This window comes from Asparagus officinalis, chromosome 7 (assembly GCF_001876935.1).
Source record: "Asparagus officinalis chromosome 7, Aspof.V1, whole genome shotgun sequence".
Lineage (NCBI taxonomy): Eukaryota > Viridiplantae > Streptophyta > Magnoliopsida > Asparagales > Asparagaceae > Asparagus > Asparagus officinalis.
Window position 1 is genome coordinate 61,126,362 of NC_033800.1, and position 23,940 is coordinate 61,150,301.

A 23,940-nucleotide genomic window follows, 5' to 3' on the forward strand; every position below is an offset into this window, starting at 1 on the left:
TTGTTGGTTGAGCAAGAGCATCCCCCGCCATAAGGAGTTTTACTTTCTTTCATGCCAAAAGGCCTAAATCTACCGCTTCCAAGTCCCCTTAAACATTCTAAAATAACGAATTCTCCTAATATGGAAATTAATTTAAACAGTGCCAATATTAAAGTAAATTGTAGGAATAAATAATAATGATATATAAAAAAATATATAATATATAAGTTTTTTAATTAAATATTTTATTATTATAGAGTTGATTGATATATAAAAAAATATATAATATATATAAACTATACTTTAGTTAAATATCTTATTATTATAGAGCAGTTGTTATTAATTAATTAATAGTACTTATTTTATTAATATGAGATTAATTAATTAATATCAATATTAGTAATTAATAACCACAAAGAATGTAATATATAGAGGTATTTTAATCAAATATATTTTTTATTATGAGTTAATTAATTAAATTTTTTATTATTAATGATGAGGTAATTAATTATTTTTTATTAATGATATTTGATTAATATGAAATTAATTAATTAATCTTAATGTTATTAATTAATAATCATGATTAATATTAAATAATAATAGTGTGAACATATTAATAACAGTAAATAATGTGACATAAATATATATATGATATGTAACAAATATATTTCAATTAAAAATTTTATTATTATAGAATAGTAAGCATTAATTAATTAATAAATTTATTAATGGCTATTATTTATTAATGTGAAATTAATTAATTAATTTAAATTATTAATTAACTACCATAAATAATGTGATATATAGAAATATTTTAATCAAGTATGTTTCTAATTATGAGATAAATAATTTTTAATTAATAACAAAATTTGATTAATATGATATTAATTAATTAATCTCAAAATTATTAATTAATAATCATAATTAACGTGAAATAACTAATTTTTTCTTAATTACCTAGTTAATTAACTAATGAATTTACTAAGAGTAATTATAATTATCTACTAATATAATAATGAATTAATTTGACACAATATGAGATACATTAATATGTCCTTTTTAACCTTATAAGCTATTAGTTTACCACAAACACATAACTACTCAAGTATCCCTATTATAAGTTAAGAGATTTACCAAATACCTTACTTATTTTTTTTTTTATATTCTTATAATATAAGGAATTTACCAAACAGAGCTTTGATACAATGACCCAAAATATGAGAGCAACAGAAAAGACAGAATGATAACTAACTCATTATACAATAAAAGTGAGACACTTTACTTGTCACCCCTGTTGATGGGCCTGGAGAAATTTTTGAATAACTAATTGCCAAACATGCTCTAATATAGACGTTTTAATAATCTAATTCTTATCCACATGGCTGCTATGCATTCTGAGCCCTTTCTAGCAGGCCCCACTGCGTTTTCATATCGCCCGCCACGTCCGCCGGCGACACACGACGGCGATCCCTCCGATTTCACTCTCTCAAGAATCGAAGCGATGTTCCTCTACGGCGAGCTCCTCCGCCTCCAATCGCAGCCTCAGCTCCGTCGCCCTTTGACTTCGATCTGTCTCCTCCTCCAATTGACCACGACGCTGATCCCCTCGTAAGTCAACTCTATTCCCTTTTTTTTTATAATTTCATTTTTATATTTTGGGCTTTCTATTTAAAAATGGAAACATCTTTAGTATTGGAGAAGACGTCTAGGGCTTCAATTCATGGAAATAGTTCTAATTTCATGTTAATAAAGCACGTCGACAAAGGCCACTGAGAAAGTTGCAATCTTTTTTATGTTGAAACCAGATTAAAGAAGTACACAAGACGAAGCATTGGAAAAATTTTTACCAACAAATTTAAATACTGAATTTCTAGTATACCTTCCAAAAATTTAAGAAACCCTTGAGAATAATTATCCTCTTTATATGAATCTCTTCAGGAATTGAAATAGAATCCCTTTTGACCTAGATATCACAAATATATTTCTCTTTCGGAAAGAAATCACGAGAGCCCTTACTCAACTAGGAATCACAAACAAATGTGGGACAAATTTTCAAAACCAACCCATTTAGGAATTTATTGTCAAAAAACGACCCCATTCAAACAAATTTGCAAAAACCGACCTGGTTTCAGCCTCTGCGCTGAAACCAGGTCGGTTTTTTTTTTTAAATTCGAAACTTCACGGGAGTTGAACTCCCGTGAAGCTTACCAGCTTTTAATTAAGCTGCTAAACTTCACGGGAGTTCAACTCCTGTGAAGTTTCACAATTCAAAAAATTTATTTTTGAACTAAGAAACTTCACGGGAGTTGAACTCCCGTGAAGTTTAGTAGATTAATTAAAAGCTGGTAAACTTCACGGGAGTTCAACTCCCGTGAAGTTTCGGAATTTTTTTTTCAAAACCGACCTGGTTTCAGTGCTGACGCTGAAACCAGGTCGGTTTTTGCAAATATCCTAGAAACGGGTCGTTTTTTGCAAATAAAAACTCAAATGGGTTGGTTTTGAAAATTTGTCCAACAAATGTGATATCCTAAAGACAGATACAAGGCGGAAGTGCTATTACTTTTTAATTTATGATTTCTTAGTCACAGAGTTCGAAACGGTTAAACTGCTACACCATGCTCTCTTGGTAACTGAAGTGTGGGTTGAATCGGCAAGTTCAGTAGAACTTGTTTTTAATTCCACTTATGAACTGTAAGATCCGTACAATTTACTTTATTGGCACTGATAAATCTCATGTAGTCTCTCTAGCATCAAGCAGGCCAACATTTGGTGTCTCGAAATAAGTAAAAAAGTCATAAAACATGTACATTTTTTATGAAAAAATGTAAATGTTTAGATTCAAATACTATGGACAAAAGTAACACTGGGTGACATCCTTCGGTAGGAGAGAAGCTGACCAGAAGTGTGAAGCTTTGACTAGGAGAGAAGACAAAATAATTTTTTTGCATAGCTCTTATAACAAAGAACTGGTATAGGTCAATGTATGATAAATTGCATTAAAGAATGTATCAATATGATTTACAGGTATCCTTGAAGTGGTTTTGTGTCAAGCAGATTATATCTTATGCAATTCTTATCATATCGCTGCTTTGCTGTTAACTATGGCAACTTATATACCATTTGTGATATATGCTTTAGAAAAATTGTGTTTGTTGCTTTAAAGATTTCTTAGTTCATAATGGAAGTTTCTGAAGTGCCTGCCTTTGATATTACTATGTCGGCTGGCTCAGATTGATTTGGTTAGGACTAAAGTCATTTCAACATTTTTGATTAATTAACATATTAGGATTTTAATGTGAAAGCTTAATTGTGATTTTTTTCCTCTTTAATGTTCAAAGTGAAATCTAAAATTGACATTAATCTGTCATTCTGTTGCCCAATATAGTGACTTATACTTGTTTATTTCTCGCAGTCTACTTCTTGTTTAGTATGTATATACTTTATTGTGGAATTCCAATTGTCGTAGTTCAACCTGCACATATAAATAGCTTATTCTTTGCCATATCTACACTTGTACTGTTATTCATAAGTTCTACCTTATCTAGTTTCTGCTTATAGGATACAGATTTTCTGTTTTATATTTTCCTTTTTGATATCTCCCAGGAACTCATGACGACTGTAGGAGTAGAAACTGGAAGTTATGCAGAACAGTCCGTAACTAATGATCTTGCTATCAGCGCAGCACTTAGTGGAGTTGCAGTAAGTTGTTTTCCTTTCTTGCAATATGTCCATCATTAATTTTTATCGGTATCATTCTTCTAGAGATTCATTTGTTGCTTGGAACTTGGAAATTAAAGCATCTAATAGATATTAGACAAGGGTAACTGTTGGGTTAGTTTTGTTGCATTGAGGTCATAGTTTCTTGATCATGTGCTTCCTTGTGATCATTAATTTATTCAATGAGTTGTTTCAAAGAAAGCAATAACATTGGTATGTTTTAGGGTTTCTGACAGTATCATGTTTAGAAAAATTGATATTTTGTAATTAAGTCATGACGAGTTTTTCTCTGCTGAAGCAAAAATCTTCCCCTAATAGCATGGACAGTACAATGGGGCAAGGATTTGAGAATACTGACAATACGCACATGTCAATACCTCTCCTTTACTAGCCATCAATGTCATATTATCCCAGTGCAATTGATCTGTCTACAGTCTTGTAATTAATTCATATTTGCTGTTTTTCTCCGATAGAGCTGGCATTCGTTCATCTGAACATTTTAGCCTTATTTCTGTTCATATCCCAACTCTAATCCCTCATACAATTTTCTATATATTATTCTGCGAATCATGCATCCCCTAGATTCTAGAGCTCTGTCTACCTTTTCTTATTTGGTACAAGGCTTCTTACATTTAAGCACAAAGTAGACAGGTGACTGATTGTGTGAGTGACCAAATTTCTTGATCAGAAACCCTTATATGTTTTGGTTCAATCCATGTGTGAGAAGGTGTCATATAAAGAAAGTTGATAATTTCCTTTAACATTTCATATGCACATTCTTATCTGATTTCATTACATTTTTTGGTTGTAAGTGCCATTAAATCACATCTTACTTTAAGCTTAACAAGTATTAGAACCTCAAAGTGTAATTGAGTGGGCTTGCTATCGTATTGAGCGTAGTTGAGTTCTCATATGTTGTATTGAGAGAATATCTTGATATTTCCTTTGTAAATAGAGTAAACTCTTCAGGATGTGAAGAGTGGTGTAGTGCTGCTACTTGAGGTTGTCAAGTATGGTAGTGTGTGTTGTAATCCAGGAACTTCAGGTGGAAATTCAAGTATAATGGATGTGGGAAAATCCTAGTTTAGGTGCCGTATTTAGGGGTGAGCCAATTTATATATCTTGTGTACACTCTGCTGATTATTCTTTTTGTGTATATTTTCGAAGAGCTCCTTAGACCTTCCTTATGATTATCCCATGTCTGTCTCAGTGTTAGTCACTCATATTCTTACTGTTAATCGCTCGTATTCTTACTGAGTCATTCCCTGGAACTTTCCACCAGCCATCTCAAGAAAGATCCATTTCAAGCATTCCAATCACAAATAAATAGAAGAGCAATTGCCAAAATAAGCCTACAAATTTACTCTATCTTCAAAGCTATCTCTTCTTGTTTCAAAAAATTTCAACTGTCAATAAATCACTTCTTACTTTAAGCTTAGCAAACTATTAGAGCCTCAAAGTGTAATTGAGCAAGCTTGCCATTGTGTCGAGTGCAATTGAGTTACTCATCTGTTGTATTGAGAAAACATCTGCAACTCCCTTTGTAAAAGGAGTAAACTCTTTTGGGTGTGAATAGTGTAATGCTATGCTGCTAGTTTGAGGTTGTCAAGCATGATAGTGTTTGTGTTGTGGTCCTAGAACTTCAGGTGTAAGTCCACATATAGTGGATTTGGGTAAATCCTAGTTGAGGTGCTAGGTAGGAGGATGTAGCCCTGTTTAGAGGTGAACTAGCTTATATATCTTGTGTACACTTTCTGTGCTAATTATTCTTTTTGTGTATATTCTCGAAAAGCTCTTTGGAACTTCCTTGTTATTATCCAAGATTTGTCTCAGTGTTAATCACTCATGATCACTCATATTCTTGCTGAGACTCTCCCTAAAACTTTCCACTAGCCACTTCAAGAAAGATCATTTCAAGCATTCTGACCATGAATAAATAGAAGGGCAATTGCCAAAATAAGCCTACAAATTTGTTCTATCTTCAAAGCTCTCTCTTCTTGTGTCGAAAATTATAAGTGCTAATAAATCACATCTTACTTTAAGCTGAGCAAGCTATTAGAGCCTCGCAAAGTGTAATCGAGCGAGCTTGCTATCGTATTGAGTGTAATTGAGTTCTCATCTATTGTATTGATGAGGGCTTATTGCTTGGGACAAGTTGGGGCTAAGTGGGATAATTGTTCCAATGGAACAATTTTATCTCTTTGGGATATTTTTGAGTGGTGTAAAGTGAGATAATTTAGGATAATGGGACAATTTGAAGCTTTGATTTGACAATTTATGTGGGATAATTGATAATGTGACACATTATTAAAGTACAATATTTATCTATCAATTAAGTCTAAATTAATTTACCTAATTGGTTTAGCATATTGTTTGGTATGTTATTATAATGTAATACATTATTTTACTTTATACTAAACTGTAATATATTATATTATAATACTAATTAATTATAACTATATTTAATGTTATTAATTAATTTAATATAATATATTATAATAATATGATATATTATATAATAATTGATATAATATAAAAAGCAATATATTTAATATAATATTTCAATAATATAATATTTAATCAAATATTATAATATTTTGTTTAATTCAATATAATATTATTTAAAATATGAAACTATTATTAAAAGTATAATATAATATTTTATTTTATGATAATTACTATAATTTAAATAGAATAATTGATAACATGGCTCCTTATTAAAATATAATATTTATAATAATCATAATATACTATTAATATGTTCAATATTATTAATTAAAAAATATTATTAAATAATATACTATAATATATTAATTATATATATTATCATACTTTAATATATAGTAATTTATTATAATATTTATTGTAGTAATAAAATATTGTTTAATATTATAACTACCATAATATCGACAATATATTTAAGACTATTAATTAATATAATAAAGTATAATAGATAATAGTAAATTGGTATATAATAAATTATATTATAATATAATTAATATATTATTATATTAAATATATAAACACAATATTATAATACAATATTATATAACATAAAAATACCTATAATTAAAAATTTTTTTTTTTATTCTAACTAATAAAATATATACTAAATAATATAAAGTAATATTATAATAATATAATATTAATATTATAATATATGAATTATTATTAACCAATATGTAATAATGATATATAATAATGTTATATTAGATAATATTATATAATATTTTATTATCTTACGTTATAATAGAATTTTATAATATAAATATAATTAAGATATATTATATATTATAATACAATTAACATATATTAGATATTTAATAAATTAGTGCTTCAAAATTATCCCACTTTCCTCATGATTATCCCAAAGTTAAGAATGGGGTAATTTTTGGAGGTTGAGACAAAAAGTTTGTATAGAAGTAGGATAATTTTGGAAAAAGTGAGGGTAATTATCCCAATCTCATTGTCCCAATGAATAACACATTAAAGTGAAATTCCAATCTCATTGTCCCAATGAATAACACTATAAAGTAAAATCCTAAAAATTATCCCACTTATCCCAAAATTACGCCAACCAATAACCCTCCTGAGAGAACATCTGGAAATTCCCTTTGTAAGAGGTGTGAACTCTTTAGGGTGAGAAGAGTGGTGTAGTGTTGCTAGCTTCTTAAACTTCATTAGTTTTTAATCTAGTCGAGATTCCCAAAGCTTTCATTCATGTCCTCTTGGTCTTGAACTTAGATAAAAATTTTGCTTATTTGCTTGCTTGCTTTGTTTGCTTTGCTTCAAGATTAATTTTGCATTGCCTAGCTCATGAACATTCATTTGTCATCTGTGTACTATCTGAAATGTAGAACACTTAAACATAATGTTAGTACATATTGATTTTGTTTCATTAGTAACAATACTTGCATGAGAGCTTTGAGAATCTCAGCTAGAGTAGAAGCTAATGAAGTCTCTATGTTGTGGATTTTAGGTAAATTTGTAAAGTTTACTAATAATAAAGTAAGAATAGATTAATGACACTAATTCTTCATATTCTTTTGACTAGACCTTCCATTTGATCTTCCCATAGATTCTCCAGTAGATCTTCCCACAAATCTTCTCTATGACAAATATGCTTACCCCCAACATTGAAAAATTTGCAAATACTTATGAAATTGCAAGCAACTTGAGACAACGAGTATTTTGTTTATAAAGCTGCAACCCACACGGACGCATGGGTTTACGGCAGCACACTTGATTAATTTAGGAGCTGTTAATGGTTACTTCTCTATGTCTGAGCATTTTATCTCTTGAGTTTATAAACATATGAGATTCAAACATTGTCCTATATAAATCATCATCTTTAACTAAGATAGTAATGATGCATGTCTTCTTGAATTTTTTTATTCAAACCCCTCCCATCTCTCATTTGCTCAAATATAATGTTTACCATCCTATTAATTGTTTATGCCTTTTGAAGTATTATACATAAGATATATAGGATGACATCATTACTTTGACCTTTTCTGGCTCTTTTTCATGGAAAAAATTCTTCACCCATGAAATTAATTCAATGGGATTGTTTATTCCAAAAGAGAGCAGTCTTTTTATAATGTAAACACAATGACTTTTGAGCCAACATTTGAAATATTCTTTATTTGCACCTTGTGCTCATTTTTCTTTGTTTAACGGTTCTCCACGGTTATATTATATTTCCTATTTTTAGCAGCTCGCTCTAATGGACTTGTCTAAGCCCCATTGGAGATCTTGACTATGTAAAGTCTCTTGCCCTTTTAATCATTCCAACCACCAAAAAAATAGAAGAGCAATTGCCAAAATTAGCTTTCAACTTTATCTCAAAGCAATATCTTCTTGTGCCAAAAACCATGTTGATAACTTGCACAATTTGAGCAACCTACAACTATCAAACAAAGAAAAATGAGTACAAGGTGAGAATAAAAAACATTTCAAATGTTTTCTCAGAGGTCATTGTGTTCATATTACAGAAAGACAACTATTATTTTGAAATAAACAATCCAATTGAATTAAATAATCTATGGGTGAAGAATTTGGTACACGTGAGAGAGTTTCTCACGAGAGTTGTGAGGTATTTGAATAAGAAATTCAAGAAGACGCGCATCATTATTACCTTAGTAAATGACGTTGATGTAGATAGGACAATGTCTGAATCTCATCGTTTACATAAGCTCAAGAGACAAAATGGTTAGACATAGAAAAGTGACCATCAACCAAAGAAAAATCAGCACAATATGGGAATAAAAAATGTTTCAAATATTGGCTCAAAAGTCCTTGTGTTCGCAACTTCACATTATAAAAGGGTAAACTACCAGATTGGTATTCAAAATTATAAAAGGGTAAACTACCAGATTGGTATTCAAAATAGACCCAATTTATCTCTTTGGTATTTAAAAACGCTCTGACGAAGTTTGGTTATTTAAAGTGTGTTTAAGTTCGCATATATGTACAAATTCTCATTGGTGTTTATTTTCCGGTGGGAAAATTTCTTCCCACCCCTTGACATTTTAAAGTTAATTGCATTTTACTCCTTGTCATCCTTCTTCCCACACTCAAATTTCTTCTAGCTCTTACCTAATAATACCCTCCTTCAAGTTCTCTTTCTCTCTCATTAATGGAGCCACCTCCTTCAACCTCTTACAAGTCAAATTCAAATTACAATTTTTGTGGCTATTTAAAATACCAATCTATTCTTGCTGAGAAAAATGCCCAGTATCTTGTCCGACTGATTGTGAACTAATTTTTTTTCTTATAATGGATTAAAATGAAGATAAAGTGGAATGACAATAAAGAAAGGATTAATGAATAGATTATAAATTTGAAGTGACAAGAAAACAATTTCCTATGAGAGATTCTCAAATGTACTCACATTATCGCTTTCAATAATTTCCCTTTTAGTATTGAAAGGAAGTTCATTTGAGCTAACAATGCCATCCACAGCTCAGATATCTTGGAAGATAATCAAACAAATAATATGAAATGTTAGCACAATTTTAAAAGCTAACATCTGATATGCATAAATGGACCACAATTTGTTCGTAGAAAGAATTGACTATGTTTATTTTACCAAATCTCCACCACAGTCATCACATATTAACATATGCTTGACATAATAGCCTTATGTTTTTTGTGTTGTCCTCGGTGAAATCGTTCTTCACGATTGTAGGAACAAAAAGGATGGAAAGACAGAAAAAATAGATAAATCTTTCACGATATCAAATAGCTCGTCATACACACTTCTGAATAACAACATCAAAGACAATAAATGAATGAACTGCATCTTCTACAGTTTTTTTCCTTATACCATACTTTTGGACGGCACAAGTGATGCGCATTCAGATTCATGTGTTTTTGCCTCCAAATTTCTCCAAGATTGTATTTTGGGTTTGAATTGTAAGGTTGGAGGAGGAGGGGGATCCATTGATGAAAGAGAAAGAGAGGTTGAAAGGAGGTATTATTGGGTAAAGGGCTAGATGAAATTTTGAGTTTGAGATGAAGAAGGATGTAAAATACGATAACTTTAAGAGATCAGGGGATGAAAAGAAATTTTACTGTTGAAAAAAATAAAAGTTGACTAAAAGATGTACCTATATCAGTGTTGTAAATAGCGGCCAATAGCGGGGCTATAGCGGCGTGAATAGCGGTCGCGACCCTTCAGCGCTACGCGTAGGGGTTTCGCGGATAGCTTAATGGGGAAAATCCGCTATTCATTTGAATAACGTGTAAAAGCGGGTTTTCGCGGGTTAAAAGCAGATTTTCGCGGTTAAAAGCGGATTTTCGCGGTTAAAAGCTGATTTTCGCGGTTAAAAGCGGCGCTAAACCCGCTAAACCCGCTATCACACATATTATGATGCTATATTTCTTGAATTTCTTCATAGTTTCATTCATACAACAAGCTTATTAATTGTTATTTACTGATAATACAAGAAATTTACAACTAATTGAATTTTTAGATTTTTTTTATGAATTTTCTTATTATTTAGGATATTTAAATATATTTAAATTTGATCGCTATTTGACTGTGCGCTATTTGTCGCGATTTCGCCGCAATAGCCTGATATAGCCTTAGCGGTACCTCGCCGCGACGCGCCGCGGTCCGCTATCAGCAACATTGACCTATATATGGACCTAAAAGCACTTTAAATAGCCAGATATTGCCGGAGTGTTTTTTTTAATATCAAAGCAGTAAAGTGAGTCTATTTTAAATACCAATCTGGTAGTTTAGCCCGTTATAAAAAGACTACTCTTTTTTGAAACAAACAATCCTATTGAATTAAGTATCCCATTAGTGAAGAATTTTGTACATTTGAGAGAGAGAGAGAGCCAAAAAGGTTAAAATGATGAAGTAATTCCATATTTTTGTATATTATACTCCCTTTAAAAGTACGAGTAAGAAAAAAGTTTTTCATGGTCAATATTAACCTTAACTATTTTGAACATTTCATTTAAATATTAATCTATCCTAATCATAATTATATCATATTATAATCCCATGTGAATTACCTATAGCTCAATAATTTTAAAAAATAAGATTAATAAAATACATGAAACAACTTCGCTGTATTAATTTGTTAAGGTAAAGAACTAACATACTATAATATATAAAGTATTACAAAAACCCCAAAAAGTTTTAAAAATTACACAAAATATCCTCAAATTTTTAAAATTATACAAAACATCCTGACATTTTAAAACTTAAAATAACAAATATGAAATCTGAAAATTAAAAGTAGCCCCCAAAGAATTTTAAATTTATAATTAACACCCTCAATGTTTCAAAATTTGTAAAAACACCTCAAAAGTTCAAATAATAAAAAAAGCACCCTAAAATTCTAAAATTTTAAAACCTACAAACCATAAAAATATGAATTTAAGGGCTTACCGTCAGACACCTAAAATTTTAAAATTTGCAAAAAATTAACCTCAAAGTTATAAAATTTCAAAAATTCCTTCAAAAGTTAAAAATAACAGAAAACTATGAAATTTCAAAACTTATAACCAGCGAATATCAAATTTAGAAATCATCACTAGACTGCGAAAAAAATGAATCTTACAACAATCTAAAGTTCCAATAGTTGCAAAAAACACCCTTAAAATTTTAGAGTTACAAAACATATCCTGTCATTGGAAAATTTATCACCAACGCATGAAACATAGAAATTACAAGCACCCAACTTAAAATTTAAAATTTTCAAAAAACACTTAAAGATTCAAAAATTTCAAAACACACTCTCAAAAACTCAAAATAAAAAAAAAGTATAAAATTTCAAATCTTAGCGAAGAAAAGAGTAATTGTTTGATACTTTTTCATAAAGATATATAAATTTTACTTCTAATTTAAGGTTTACTATACCTTTTCAGTATCTAAAAATAGTCTAATATTATCGAAAAAGATAAAGATGGAGAAATATTGATGTCGGCTCAATAAAAATGAAACAGAAGGAATGAAAGACGCTGTTTTCTAAATACTTTTATAGAATAGTTAATTTTTTGGAGTAAATTAATAATATTTAGAAGGCATTTTCATAAACTTTTTTTAGTACTTTTATATACTTATGTGGATGCTTTCATCATATAAAATTGTGCTAGAGTTAGGATTAATCTTTAGTTTATGATTTTTTTAAAGTCTATCAAGGATTAGGAACAAATTCTATATTCTCTTTTGTGTTGTTTTAGCCCACTTCTAAACAATCATATTGTGTTATTAGCTTTAATTATTCATCATCCTTTTATAATGCTATTTTTTGAAGTATTTTTCACTTTTACAACACTATACGTTCTCAGGTCAAGCTTGTTTTTATGTCGGTCCAAATAACATGATAATTCAAATTGGCTTCGGATTATGTTTGTTTCTCATCACTTTAATTATTAGCATGAAAATTTAAATTGGGTTTAGCTCATTTAAGCAAAAATCAAAGAAAATAAATAATCACAATGCTAAAGTTTAGAGATATAAGTGAGCAAAAACAATAAAACAGAACCAAGAAATAAATTTTAGTAAGGAAATAAATCAAATACACTAAATCATGGTATTTAACCACGTGCATTGCACGTGCATAAAACCTAGTAACACTTAAAAGGCCTTAAACAATGAATATTCCGTGAGGTTATTATATTTGAGCTGATGAGAGACTGAAGGGTTTTCAATGAAAAATTCAAGAAGACATGCATCATTGTATATCTTTTGTACACTCTCTCCGCTGATTATTCTCTTCTATATTTTTTCGAAGAGTTCCGTGGAACTTCCCTGTTATTATCCTATATCTATCTTGGTGTTGATCTGTCATATTCTCTACTAAGGGAATATCTTGGTGTTAATCTCTCATATTCTTTACTGGGGGAATATCTCGATGCTAATCGCTCATATTCTTTATGGAGACATTCTCTGGAACTTTCCACCAGCCACTTCAAGAAAGATCCATACTTATCACTGGACATTCTCATTCATCTGTCCAGCTATCTCACAAACAAATCACCCTCAAATCCTTGGCTCATCATTCTATTATTTTGAAAAATCCAGAAAAATATCCTTATTACCTCCATTACTCTATTCACCCCAGGGTTCTTACACTTGGTAGTTCTGCTTTAGCATTCTTTAGTAGCTGGTGTACATCTTCATATAAGAGTTTGATGCAAAGACCTATGATGTTGGCTTATGTTCTCCGTTTTCTTGGATTTCATTTTCTGTTTGGTCACATTCCAATTATCTTCAATGATACGTAGTTTAATTTCATTCATGATGTCTATCATCTAGGTTGCGGACCTCACGCGTTTTGGTCGAATCAGAGGTATTATTCATCAATCAGTTACATTTGTTGTCACTGCATACTTTAATTTATATCCTATACTTCTTAACAAAGTCTTGAAACATATATTAGTTGACTACATTTTTCTTGTAACAAAATTTCTCTATCCGTGGCTGCTGCAAATTTACATCATGAGTCATCATTCAGACTATAATGTTATCTGAAAGTATAGTAATATTATGTTGCTATGTGCTTTCTGTATTACTTAATTAATGGAATCCATATATGTCTATAATATTGTAACAAGCATCATGAACCTGGCATTATTGTCATCATTATTGAGACTACTACTTTGGCTAATCCTGTTGAAGTAAGATACAATCAAGATTTTGTGATGAATAACAGGCACAGGGGGAAAACGGTCATGGGTAGACTGAAAGTAATTAGAGAAAAAGAGAGCGTTTTACATTAACTTTCCAGTTTTCTCAAATATGTATCTTCTAAGATACTTGCAAGAAAAAATCACCACTTATGTAGTGATTTGCATTAAGGCATTCTTCTTTTCAGAATGATAGCATCTTCATATCTTCCTTAGTATTTAATGATATTTTGCTGTTTATTCTGCTGTGGTAATGAGGGTATGCTTACCTGTTATGAAAGCATTTTCTTTATCAGAATCTTAATAATTTCATCTCCCTTTTCATTAACTAAAAATCATGTTGCAAGTGAATATATTTTCCCTGTTTAAGAGTTGTTTCAATTTTGGATCAGTCATTACACTGTTTGACATTATGGTTTGGCTGCATATTCAGTTACTGGGGATGACCGGAGTCAGTTTCTGCACAATCAAACCACAGCAAAGTTTGATTCTCTCACAGAAGGGGAGGTATTATGCTTTTTTATTTTCAGTTTCTATTTGTTAATGTCTTCAGCCCCATGATATTACTGATTCAAAATCTTCAAATTCTCCTGGTGTACTCAGGGATGTGACACTGTTTTTGTTACCCCAACTGCCCGAACTATTGATATTGCACATGCTTGGATAATGGTAGACCTTCCCTGTGGTTTTGTCATCAGCACATTTTTAAACAGTTTCTTGACAGACCTAAATATTCTCTGTTTTCAGAAAAATGCGATAATGTTACTTGTGTCGCCTTCTACCGGTATAAGCATCTCAGAGATGCTGCAGAAGTAAGCAACTTAACCTTTCTTAGAATTTCATGATCAACTCATTGAAAATTTGCTTCTTCTCTTTTTCACCGACATGCTCTCTACACTGCTGTGTTGTAAACTTATACAACATACTAAAATTCATCTCCATTTTCGATCCCTTACTATTCATCAATATACAGTTATACACCTTTTTCTGTTTACTTTCTAGCAATAAGATATCGGTTGTTTACATATCATTACTAAGTCATCCTTCTTATTGAGAAACTTCAAGATTTGCTCAAAGCATCACCAAATTGGTTTATCTATATCATGCTAGGAGGTTGATTCGTAAATAACAACCAACCATGAATTATGTGAGTCATATATAGTTATGAGCTACGTTACCCAAACACTTCATCCAGGCTCACTTATCCGTTTCCGACACTTCCCGTATCCATGTCCATGTCTGTCACTCCTTCGGCACTTTTTGAATGTACACATACATTTATTAGGACATGTACTCAAGACATGTTTTAGTTTGAATAACTTGTGATATGCTTCTTGGACGTATATCGTACACTTCAACTCAAGTTTATGCAACTCATTGGACTCTAGACGGGTTCGTTTTAGCACATACCTAGTTTATAAGTATGATTTTAAATGGTCGTTTGAGTATCTATTTAAATAAGCAAACAATTTCGATTTATAATCTACTCAATAAATGAATGTAAAAATGGTATAGGGATTTTAGTTCTCATAATATTTGAATGAAAACAATATCGATTTCATACAAATTATTAATGTTATGTACATAGCCATGTCCCCATCCTACCTTTTACAAATTTGCTGTGTCCCATGTCCACACCCATGTCTGTGTCCGCTTCCGTACGTGCACCTGTATCCCTGCAACATAGGTCATGAGAAAGCAACAAGGATCGTTGTATCCTCGGGTTCACGTTTTGGGCATTTTCTGTATCTGATACCTTGTGTCCATATCCATAAATCATAATATGTTTGTTTACCTCTGTAGTTCTACTTTGTGGGTAAAGGATTTTCAAGTAGTATGTATCCAAGCTATAGTTTGATTTTCTGATAATTTGTTCAACTTTAGACTGGAAACTTTCATAACGTGCAATTTATGCTTATGAACTTAGTTTGTAGTTTGTTGTCATGTTCAAGCAACTTCAAAATGAATATAATGTATGAATATGATATGCAAAGAAACTCTTTTCTATATTTGGACTTAGAAGTTCCATTTCCTCATATCTTGTTGGTTATCTGGTGGATCTAGGTATATATTCTATGCCGATAAAGTAGAAGTTCATGACATCAGTAAGCAGACTTGCTTCTTTGTTCTTGTTGGACCTAAAAGTAACGAGGTAAATACATTATCTTAACGTGTATTTTTAATCGTCTACCATTTCTTAAAAATAATTTTCTTTTTAATGAATATTATGATTTTCATAGGTAATGAAGGCTTTGAAACTTGATGATCTTATTGGAAAGCCGTATGGTACACATCGACATTATACTGTAAGCAGCAAATTTTATCTAGCTCTTCTGCTTTTTATTCTTTCATTAATTTTGTCATGTGCTACATGTACAAAAACATTTTCTTTCCATTCAACTTAATAATTTCCAGTTTATTGGGGGAACTCTTTATGTCCTTAGTCCTTACATAAACTTACATATAAATATATAGATGGCACACATTGTGTCCTTATTCAATTTGTTTGGCCATTGGGGGAGTATGGCTTTCTATCACAATTGGATATCATAGAATGACAAGGTATATGTTTTCCATGGCAGATGGTAACTATTTGTGGGAGAATAAAGTGATATTAGAGCGAAAATAGAGCATAGATGAAAAAACTGATATCATGTTGCATTCACGGCTGGTTGTATCTTGAAAGTTGCAACAAAGATTATAGGAGAATTGAAAGATTGTGGGCTAACCTCTACATGAAGTTGCTGGGGAAATGAGTAGTCTGAAAGTAATTAGAGGAAAAGAAACATTTTACAATGATCAGCAAAAAGATACCATGTTAATGGCTGTCAAATGGAAGTTATCACAGATGAAAGAACGGTTGAAGTCGAATCTAAGGCATATGATAATCTCGTATGAATGTCTGATAAGTTGGAGAAGGACAGGATAGATAAGGAAGATCCTTCCAAGGGAGAGAGTATACACCTAGTTAGCCTTCCTTCACTACGGAAAAGGGGGAAAAAAGTGGAAGAGTGATCCCCAAAATATGGACTAAAAATATTTCAAGCGGTATAAAACCTCAGATTTATAACCCTAGAAAATATTAAGCACCATAAGAAATCATGGCACATGCAAATACATACAGAGAATTCCTCATCCTAAATTATCTTGAGAAAACCATACAGAGAATGAAAGAACAGTCATCTTTTTGGCAGAAAATTACTCACGGTAAAAATGTGTAAACATGTATCTTTTATTGGACCATTGAGGAGTTCTTCCCCAACATACCCAGTTCTATGTTAGGGTTATATCAAGCAACATGGGTTATGTGAATTTTTTACGACGTACTAAGCAATGGAAAACAGATCTATTTAGCTGATTCTCTTTTTTGCTAAAACATACATCGCTAGTACTAAGCAGAAAAATGATCAATTTTACTGGTTCCATTTCTTGCTAAAAACAAACATCGCTATCACCAAGCAATGGAAAAATGTCAATTCAAATGATTCACATTCTTTCTAAAAACAGGTCGCTAGTAGTGTCACATATCGATCCTCAAGTAAGCTATTATAGCCAAAAGTTAGAATACCTGGACATTGGATTCAGCTTTGGAATTAACATGTCCCAGATCTAATCACGATACTGTGGTAAATGCAAAGATACTTGATCATGTAAATGAAGATATTCCTTTAATAATGTTATAATTATTAGTTATAATAAATTTGATTCCTAATAAGTGTGTTGTCCTGTTTTTGGTTGTAATTGAATTGCAAATTGAGTTTTCTAGTCATTGCAATATTATCTATCGTAAAACTTTCACATTTGTATAATAAAAAAATTGGTGGCTCTCTGAAGTGCAGTGCACATTTAGTTTTGTTATTTAAGATATTCTCAAGCATAAAGTACAAATTAATTGCGTAAAAAGTTAAGTTACAAAGTTAATACTGCCATCTTATCAAGCACAGTTAGCTCACCATTGGGTCACAAGGGCTACTCATTTAACTTATCTTCTCGAAGAAATAAAAATATTCAATCCTCATATAGAGGTAAGATCAATTATTATGACCTATCAATTTAAACAAATTATGATTTGTGGACTAACCGCTTGCCTTCTATTTTTACCAGTGTGTATAATGCACATAGGTTAATGTTTGCTTTAAATATGATGTTCTTTAATCGTAAATAGTGTTTATAAGTAGAAGTTTTTCATTTGTGTTGAAGGTGGATGGGATGCCAGTAACAATTGGTGTAGGAAGTGTTCTGTGCAGAGATGGGTTTTCATTTTTATTGTCACCGTCTTCCTCAAGGGCAGTTTGGAAAGTTCTTTTAAACCTCGGTGCCATCCCAATGGATGCTAATACATGGGAAAGACTTAGAGTTTTACAAGGTCATGTTTCTGAAAACTACATTCTAGTTTTGGTTCTTAATTTTACTCGGCTCTACTGATTGAACATAGGGGGAATATAATTAAGGGGTTTTTGCTTTTAAACCAAAACTTCTACGCTGATTTATCTTTAAATCCACTTACTTTTTTCTACACGAATAAGCCCAAAGTACTTTCACACTTTTATCTTTAAGCCCAAAATGAGAGACACAATATATTCTTCATCCGTAATGTATTTTTAAACATGACATACCTAAAGTACCCCTCCATTCCCTCAAAATAGCACCAGGTTCTTTTTCAAAACCCATGTCTTTGTAATAGCTTGGGAGCCCAAAATTCACAGGAGTGAATCAAGCCATAAATCGGAGTTCTCCACCGAAGATGCTCACCAAATCATTTTCTGAAACCCTAATTCTTTGTTCGAGGATCTTGTTCGACCTTGGGACGGTGCTCATGAGCCCTTGAAGTGGTGTTTCTACTTAAAAGTACCCCAAATCTTCAAATTGAAGGTTGAAGCTGGAGCTTGATCTCAATTTGAAACAAATTTTTTGCTGTAATTACAGAGCTTTTAAAGAAAAAAGAGATTTCAAAAAATGAAGTAACTCTCCTCTGACATTTTCAACTGACTGAGCTACTTTCTTGCTTACAACGATCCTAATGAACTCATCTCTTGATTTCAACAACCCAATAACCTTCTTAAATTTTTAGGGATTAACAAGATTTAAACCAGTTTCTATAATGTGTTTTATAAGGAGAGAGCAGTTTGGGAAAAGTAATGGAGGGAGAAAGATGAGAGATAAAATAGGGGAGAGATGTCCCCTAGGTACCTGAGTTGAAGGGTGGGAGGAGAAAAAGGCGCGAAAATTGCTTCTTCTCAACGGTGATGTATTGAACTCCAACTTGAGATGGGCAGGATGGGATATTTGGGAGAAGGCAAAAGGGTAGTTTTGAAATTTTTTTGGTTTTACGAGATACACTTTACGTATATACCATGTTACTTCTTGGGTTTAAAAGTAAATACAAATAGTACTTTGGGTTTATGGGTACAGATAGAAGTAAGTGGGTTTAAAAATAAATGGGGGTAAAAGATTGGGTTTATAAGCAAAAACCCCTGTAATTAAAGATTATACTTCCACATGTTTATTGTTTTTTTCCAAATTTCAACCTATACTTTTGACGGGTCATCTAATAGATTTGACTACTCGTGTAAGTTGACGTTTAACTTATCCATATTATATGGGCACACGCGTGCATAGGGACACTGCCATACTGCCATACCCACACAATGGCAAACAGAAGCGCGCACATATTACTCTTGCGCACACACATATACACACAGAGAGAACCACTCATATGCATAATGTGAAAAGATGGAGATGATAGGTTTTGCTTTAGGAACCTGAAGTATAATAAGAGTCAAATAGCATTGTGTAGAGTCAAGCTTTCTGTATTCTATCTCAGATATATGCGTCTGATTCACATGTATACAGCGGAGGTACCAGTATGTACAGAACTTTACTGTATCAATGACAGAGCCAAAGGTTGCTGCATTTCAGCATCCATTTGTGTTTGTTGCCACAGATTCAGAATGTTGCCCTTACTATGACGTGAGGGCATTTCATTATAACATTTGTGTCCGACTGCCGCTCCGGTAAGATAAGAAAAAGAAAACAAAAAAGGTGGATGCTGCTAAATAATAGGGTAGGAGAATGAACTCTTAGTGCTCCCTAATTTATTCGGGTCACGACATTAAAAGTTGTAAACAAAAATGTGAGTATAGGAGGATACAGATGCCAGATGGTCAATTCCATGTTGTACTTGTTGAACTTATGTTTCGTTCTAGTACAATTATGAATTTCAATGGCTTTAAGTCACAGTCATGAATTTCAACAGCTTTCAAGTTAAAATTATACATATTCGCACTTTAATTTTTTGGGAAGAAAGGCACATATGAGAATATAGTTATTAACAAAGGGAGAACTTTTTGTTCACATACAGGAAGGCCCGCCCCTGGCAAGGAGCTTACTCACGACTTTAATGTACTAGAGGCTGGCCTCTGGGATGCAGTCTCTTTAGATAAAGGTAGGTACCTTTTTTGTTTCATTTTTATAGTATATTCCTTCCAACCATTCTTTGAAAAATATTATCTACAAACTCGTATAAAGTATTACTTAATCAGCTTACATATTGTTTGTTCATTTTCCTCACTTAAGGGTGTTATAAAGGGCAAGAGACAATAGCCAGGCTAATAACGTATGGAGGTGTCAAGCAGAAGCTCTGGGGAATCAAGCTTTCAGGCGCAGCTGAACCTGGCAGCTCCATTACGATTGTAGAAGATGGAAAAAAGGTGCATATGTTAGTTGCCTGATTGATCATTATTTTTCTGCTGATAAACTTGGGGTTAATTGCATATACATCCCTTACGTCACAAACGGTTAGCCACTTATTACCCCTAAAACTTCCTTTTTAACACTTACGCCTCTGATGCCCACACTGGAATTTACCTTCCTGCTATCTGTATCTATCAAGTGGTTGTCACGTGATGTCACTGTGTTGCAGAGACATCCCCTAGCGAAAGGACCTATTCTCTTTACAGCCCCTGAAGTACAAGTACATATAATGAAGATATATTCTAGGTGCTAATAAAATTGTTTAGAGGTAATAAGTAGCTAACAACCCTATAGGATAAGGGGTGTATCTGCAATTAACTCTTAATTGTATTATAGACCAAAAGTTAATCATGAAGTTCTGTCCGACCAAACACAGGTTGGGGTGCTCACAAGCTATTCAATTGGAAGAGAAGAAGGTGAGCATCTTGGGCTGGGCTATGTCAAAAAGCAAGTTGGTCTCGGCGAACAAGTTTGCATTGGTGATGTTTTGGGGACTCTGGTTGATGTTCCCTTCTTGAGCCATCCCCCTTCAGTAACCCCCTAAACCCTTACCTCAGCTCATCCGAAGCGAATTGTAAGTATACTATGATGAAAATGGGAACTACTGATGAAAAGAACCGTTTTTCTTGGTGGAATGATATATGAAACTTCGTTTTATGTTCAAGTAACGGGAGTAAATTAAGATAAGCATACTTTCTTCAGCTGCAAAATTTTCGCATATCGGAAAAGTAGTGATACTTAGACTACAAACTATTCTGTAGTATGAAAAACGAAAATGTTTGATGACTGATAAATTTTGATTGCAATTGATGAAGGGTAGCTCCGCATTGTTGTTTCTTGATATGTACAATAGTAGTTTAAATTTAGTTAAATTTATAAACTAGCTGGTAGTTCTGATATGATAGGATTCGTACTCTCTATTGCAATTCTAATAGCTTTCTCATGGATGATGAGAACTTGGACTCAACGATCGATGCTAGTGCCTCCTCTGACCACTCACTAATCACATGACAATCAACTTTTATGAATCAAATTTACACGTCACATTCCAATCAAATATGTCCTTTATCATCTGGGGACAGCAAGGAGACGGGGTGAGTGTGGGCTGAGCCGCTTCAGGCCCATGAGTCGGCTTGTTGGGTTCAAGATCGGGCCGAGCTTGACCTGAGCCTGTCCAGGCCAGAGTGCGTTAGGCCTACTTCTCCGATCCCTGGGTTAGGACTGGACCTAGCTTGGCCCACGACGCACCTAGTTACAGGTCGGGTTTGATCCAGCCCATGGGTTGTTGGCTGGCTCATGGATTTTTTGTCCAACTTTTTTTTTATCCTTTTTGACATTTTTAGTTATACTAAAATTTATTTAAAAATTATAAAATTATTTCTAATTTCTTTTTTAGTAATTTAAATTTATATTAAACTATTTCTAAACTTGTATTAAACTTTTTAGTTATTCTAAGTAGACAACAGCGAGCTTCAAGATCATTGTTTTGTTTCTCAATAGGCTAAAAGGCTCATGAGCCAAAGACCTATTGCCTTTTGGCTTTGTTGGCAGCAAGTTGTACCTAAAGAGCTAAAAGAATAGCTAGCCTAACCAAAAAAATATAACATGGTTGGGGTGGGTCGAGTCGGTTGTGGGCCGGGTCAGTATGGACAATGCCTACTTCTCTGACCCCGGGTCTAGGGCTGGACCCAACCCGTCCCATAACCCAGGTATATCATAGATCTGATCGAGTTCGGACCACGATGGGTCCAGCCGGATCATGAGTAATGGCGAGCTGGGCTGTGTCAGCCGAAGGGTTAACCCAACCCTACCAAGGAGGGCAAAAGCCTGAGTCACAATATAAGGACCAAACTCGTAAATAGCTCAACATCAATCGCAAGGACACCCACAATCTCCTACCCCCAAATAGGGTGGGGTGCGGGTCAGGTCGATCCGTGGGCTCAGGAGTTGACCTAGCCCAGCCCACTATGGGTCACGACCCGCCCTGACCTATTATGGGCAGGGCTCGACCCCGACCCCGGCCCGTATACGCGGGTCACGAGCTGGGCTAGGTCCATCTTTAGACCTGGGACTGGAGAAATAGGCTCGACCCACCTTAACCTGGCCCACCATCGACCCACCCGTCCCTGTCTGACTCGGAATTTTAATTATTGATTTTTAGTTAACATTTTTCCCTCTTCTATTTGTAATTTAAATTTAAACTAAAGAAAAGTTATTAACTTTCTGTGGACGTATGTATGTCTTCCTTCGAAGTCCGAACCACATATATCTTTGTGTTTGCGATGTTTTTCTGTATGATGTTTGTCTTTGTACAATGTGTGTGTATGTATATATATCATTTTAAATAAAGAGTAAAATAGAAAAATAATTTAAATATAATTTAATTGATACAAATACAAGATTAAATATAGTTTAGAATTTAAAAATAAAAAATAGAAAAAAATTTAAAAATCTACAGGCCGACCCACGACCCGTGGGCTATGGGCCTGGCCCGCCCCGCCCCGCCCTAGGTAGGTTATGGGTTTGGTCGGTTCCAGCCTGTTGATGCTCGTGAACAAACAGTCGATTGGGGGTTCCCGCAGTCGGATGCAGTTTCGATCCTGGCGACGAGAGGGAAGAAGGAGAGGATGAATGTTGGGGCCGACTACTCTTCCGACTCTATGCCTGATTCTGAGCGCGCGGGGTGAACTGATAGCCTGCACATGCAAGAATCGCAGGAATACGGGGCTAGTTTCCCCTGTGGTACCTCCGACGGTCAAGTCAGTTGGTGAACTTGAGGAAGGTTTTTTGAGAGGTCCCTGGGCCATTGAAGTCCTTGCAGGGGGTCCTCTCTAAGTTATTAAACGCTCTTTATGTAAAAAGAAGATCCCAAAGGGGAGTAAAGCTAAGGTGTAAGAAGAAGCAAAGAGCAGCCTCCCCGCCCTTACCCTTCCTACCTTCTTTATATAGTCCATAGCCTCTGAGATTTTTGGATTTTTCTCTTGCACAGGAGGGCGGTTGCAGAGTGAGCAGATAGATTGCTGAGTCATCATTCTCCTTCCAGATGTCGGCTGGCGATAGGAAGAGAAGTCATTCGAATACGGGAGAGAATTGTCTTCTCAGTACCCTGGGTTTGTCAGAAGTGGCAGGACGTAGGATAGGTCGGCGGCGTGGCCGTCCTTCTCTCTCCAGGTGGCGGATGGCGATTGGAAGAGAAGTCATTCGTGTACAGGAAAGCATCATGGCAATCTTCTGGGAAATGACTTGTAAGCCGAATAAGTGGCTGGGGCATGAGGGTTGTCAGAATAGAGATCTTGATGGAACTAATCAGTACTGTTGTGTCGATTGACATTTGAAGTGAAC

At 33.4% G+C, this 23,940-nt stretch overlaps 1 protein-coding gene across 1 annotated transcript; it reads left to right on the forward strand.

The window, feature by feature from the left end:
* On the forward strand, nt 1,371-21,439 carry LOC109848852 (putative transferase At1g60990, chloroplastic). The gene is made up of 12 exons (XM_020418560.1): nt 1,371-1,587; nt 3,583-3,678; nt 13,475-13,508; nt 14,279-14,352; nt 14,449-14,514; nt 14,593-14,657; nt 15,910-15,997; nt 16,086-16,151; nt 18,046-18,211; nt 20,207-20,290; nt 20,422-20,555; nt 20,975-21,439. The coding sequence occupies exons 2-12, from the start codon at nt 3,589-3,591 to the stop codon at nt 21,140-21,142; spliced, it is 1,035 nt and encodes a 344-aa protein (XP_020274149.1). The 5' UTR covers nt 1,371-1,587; nt 3,583-3,588; the 3' UTR covers nt 21,143-21,439.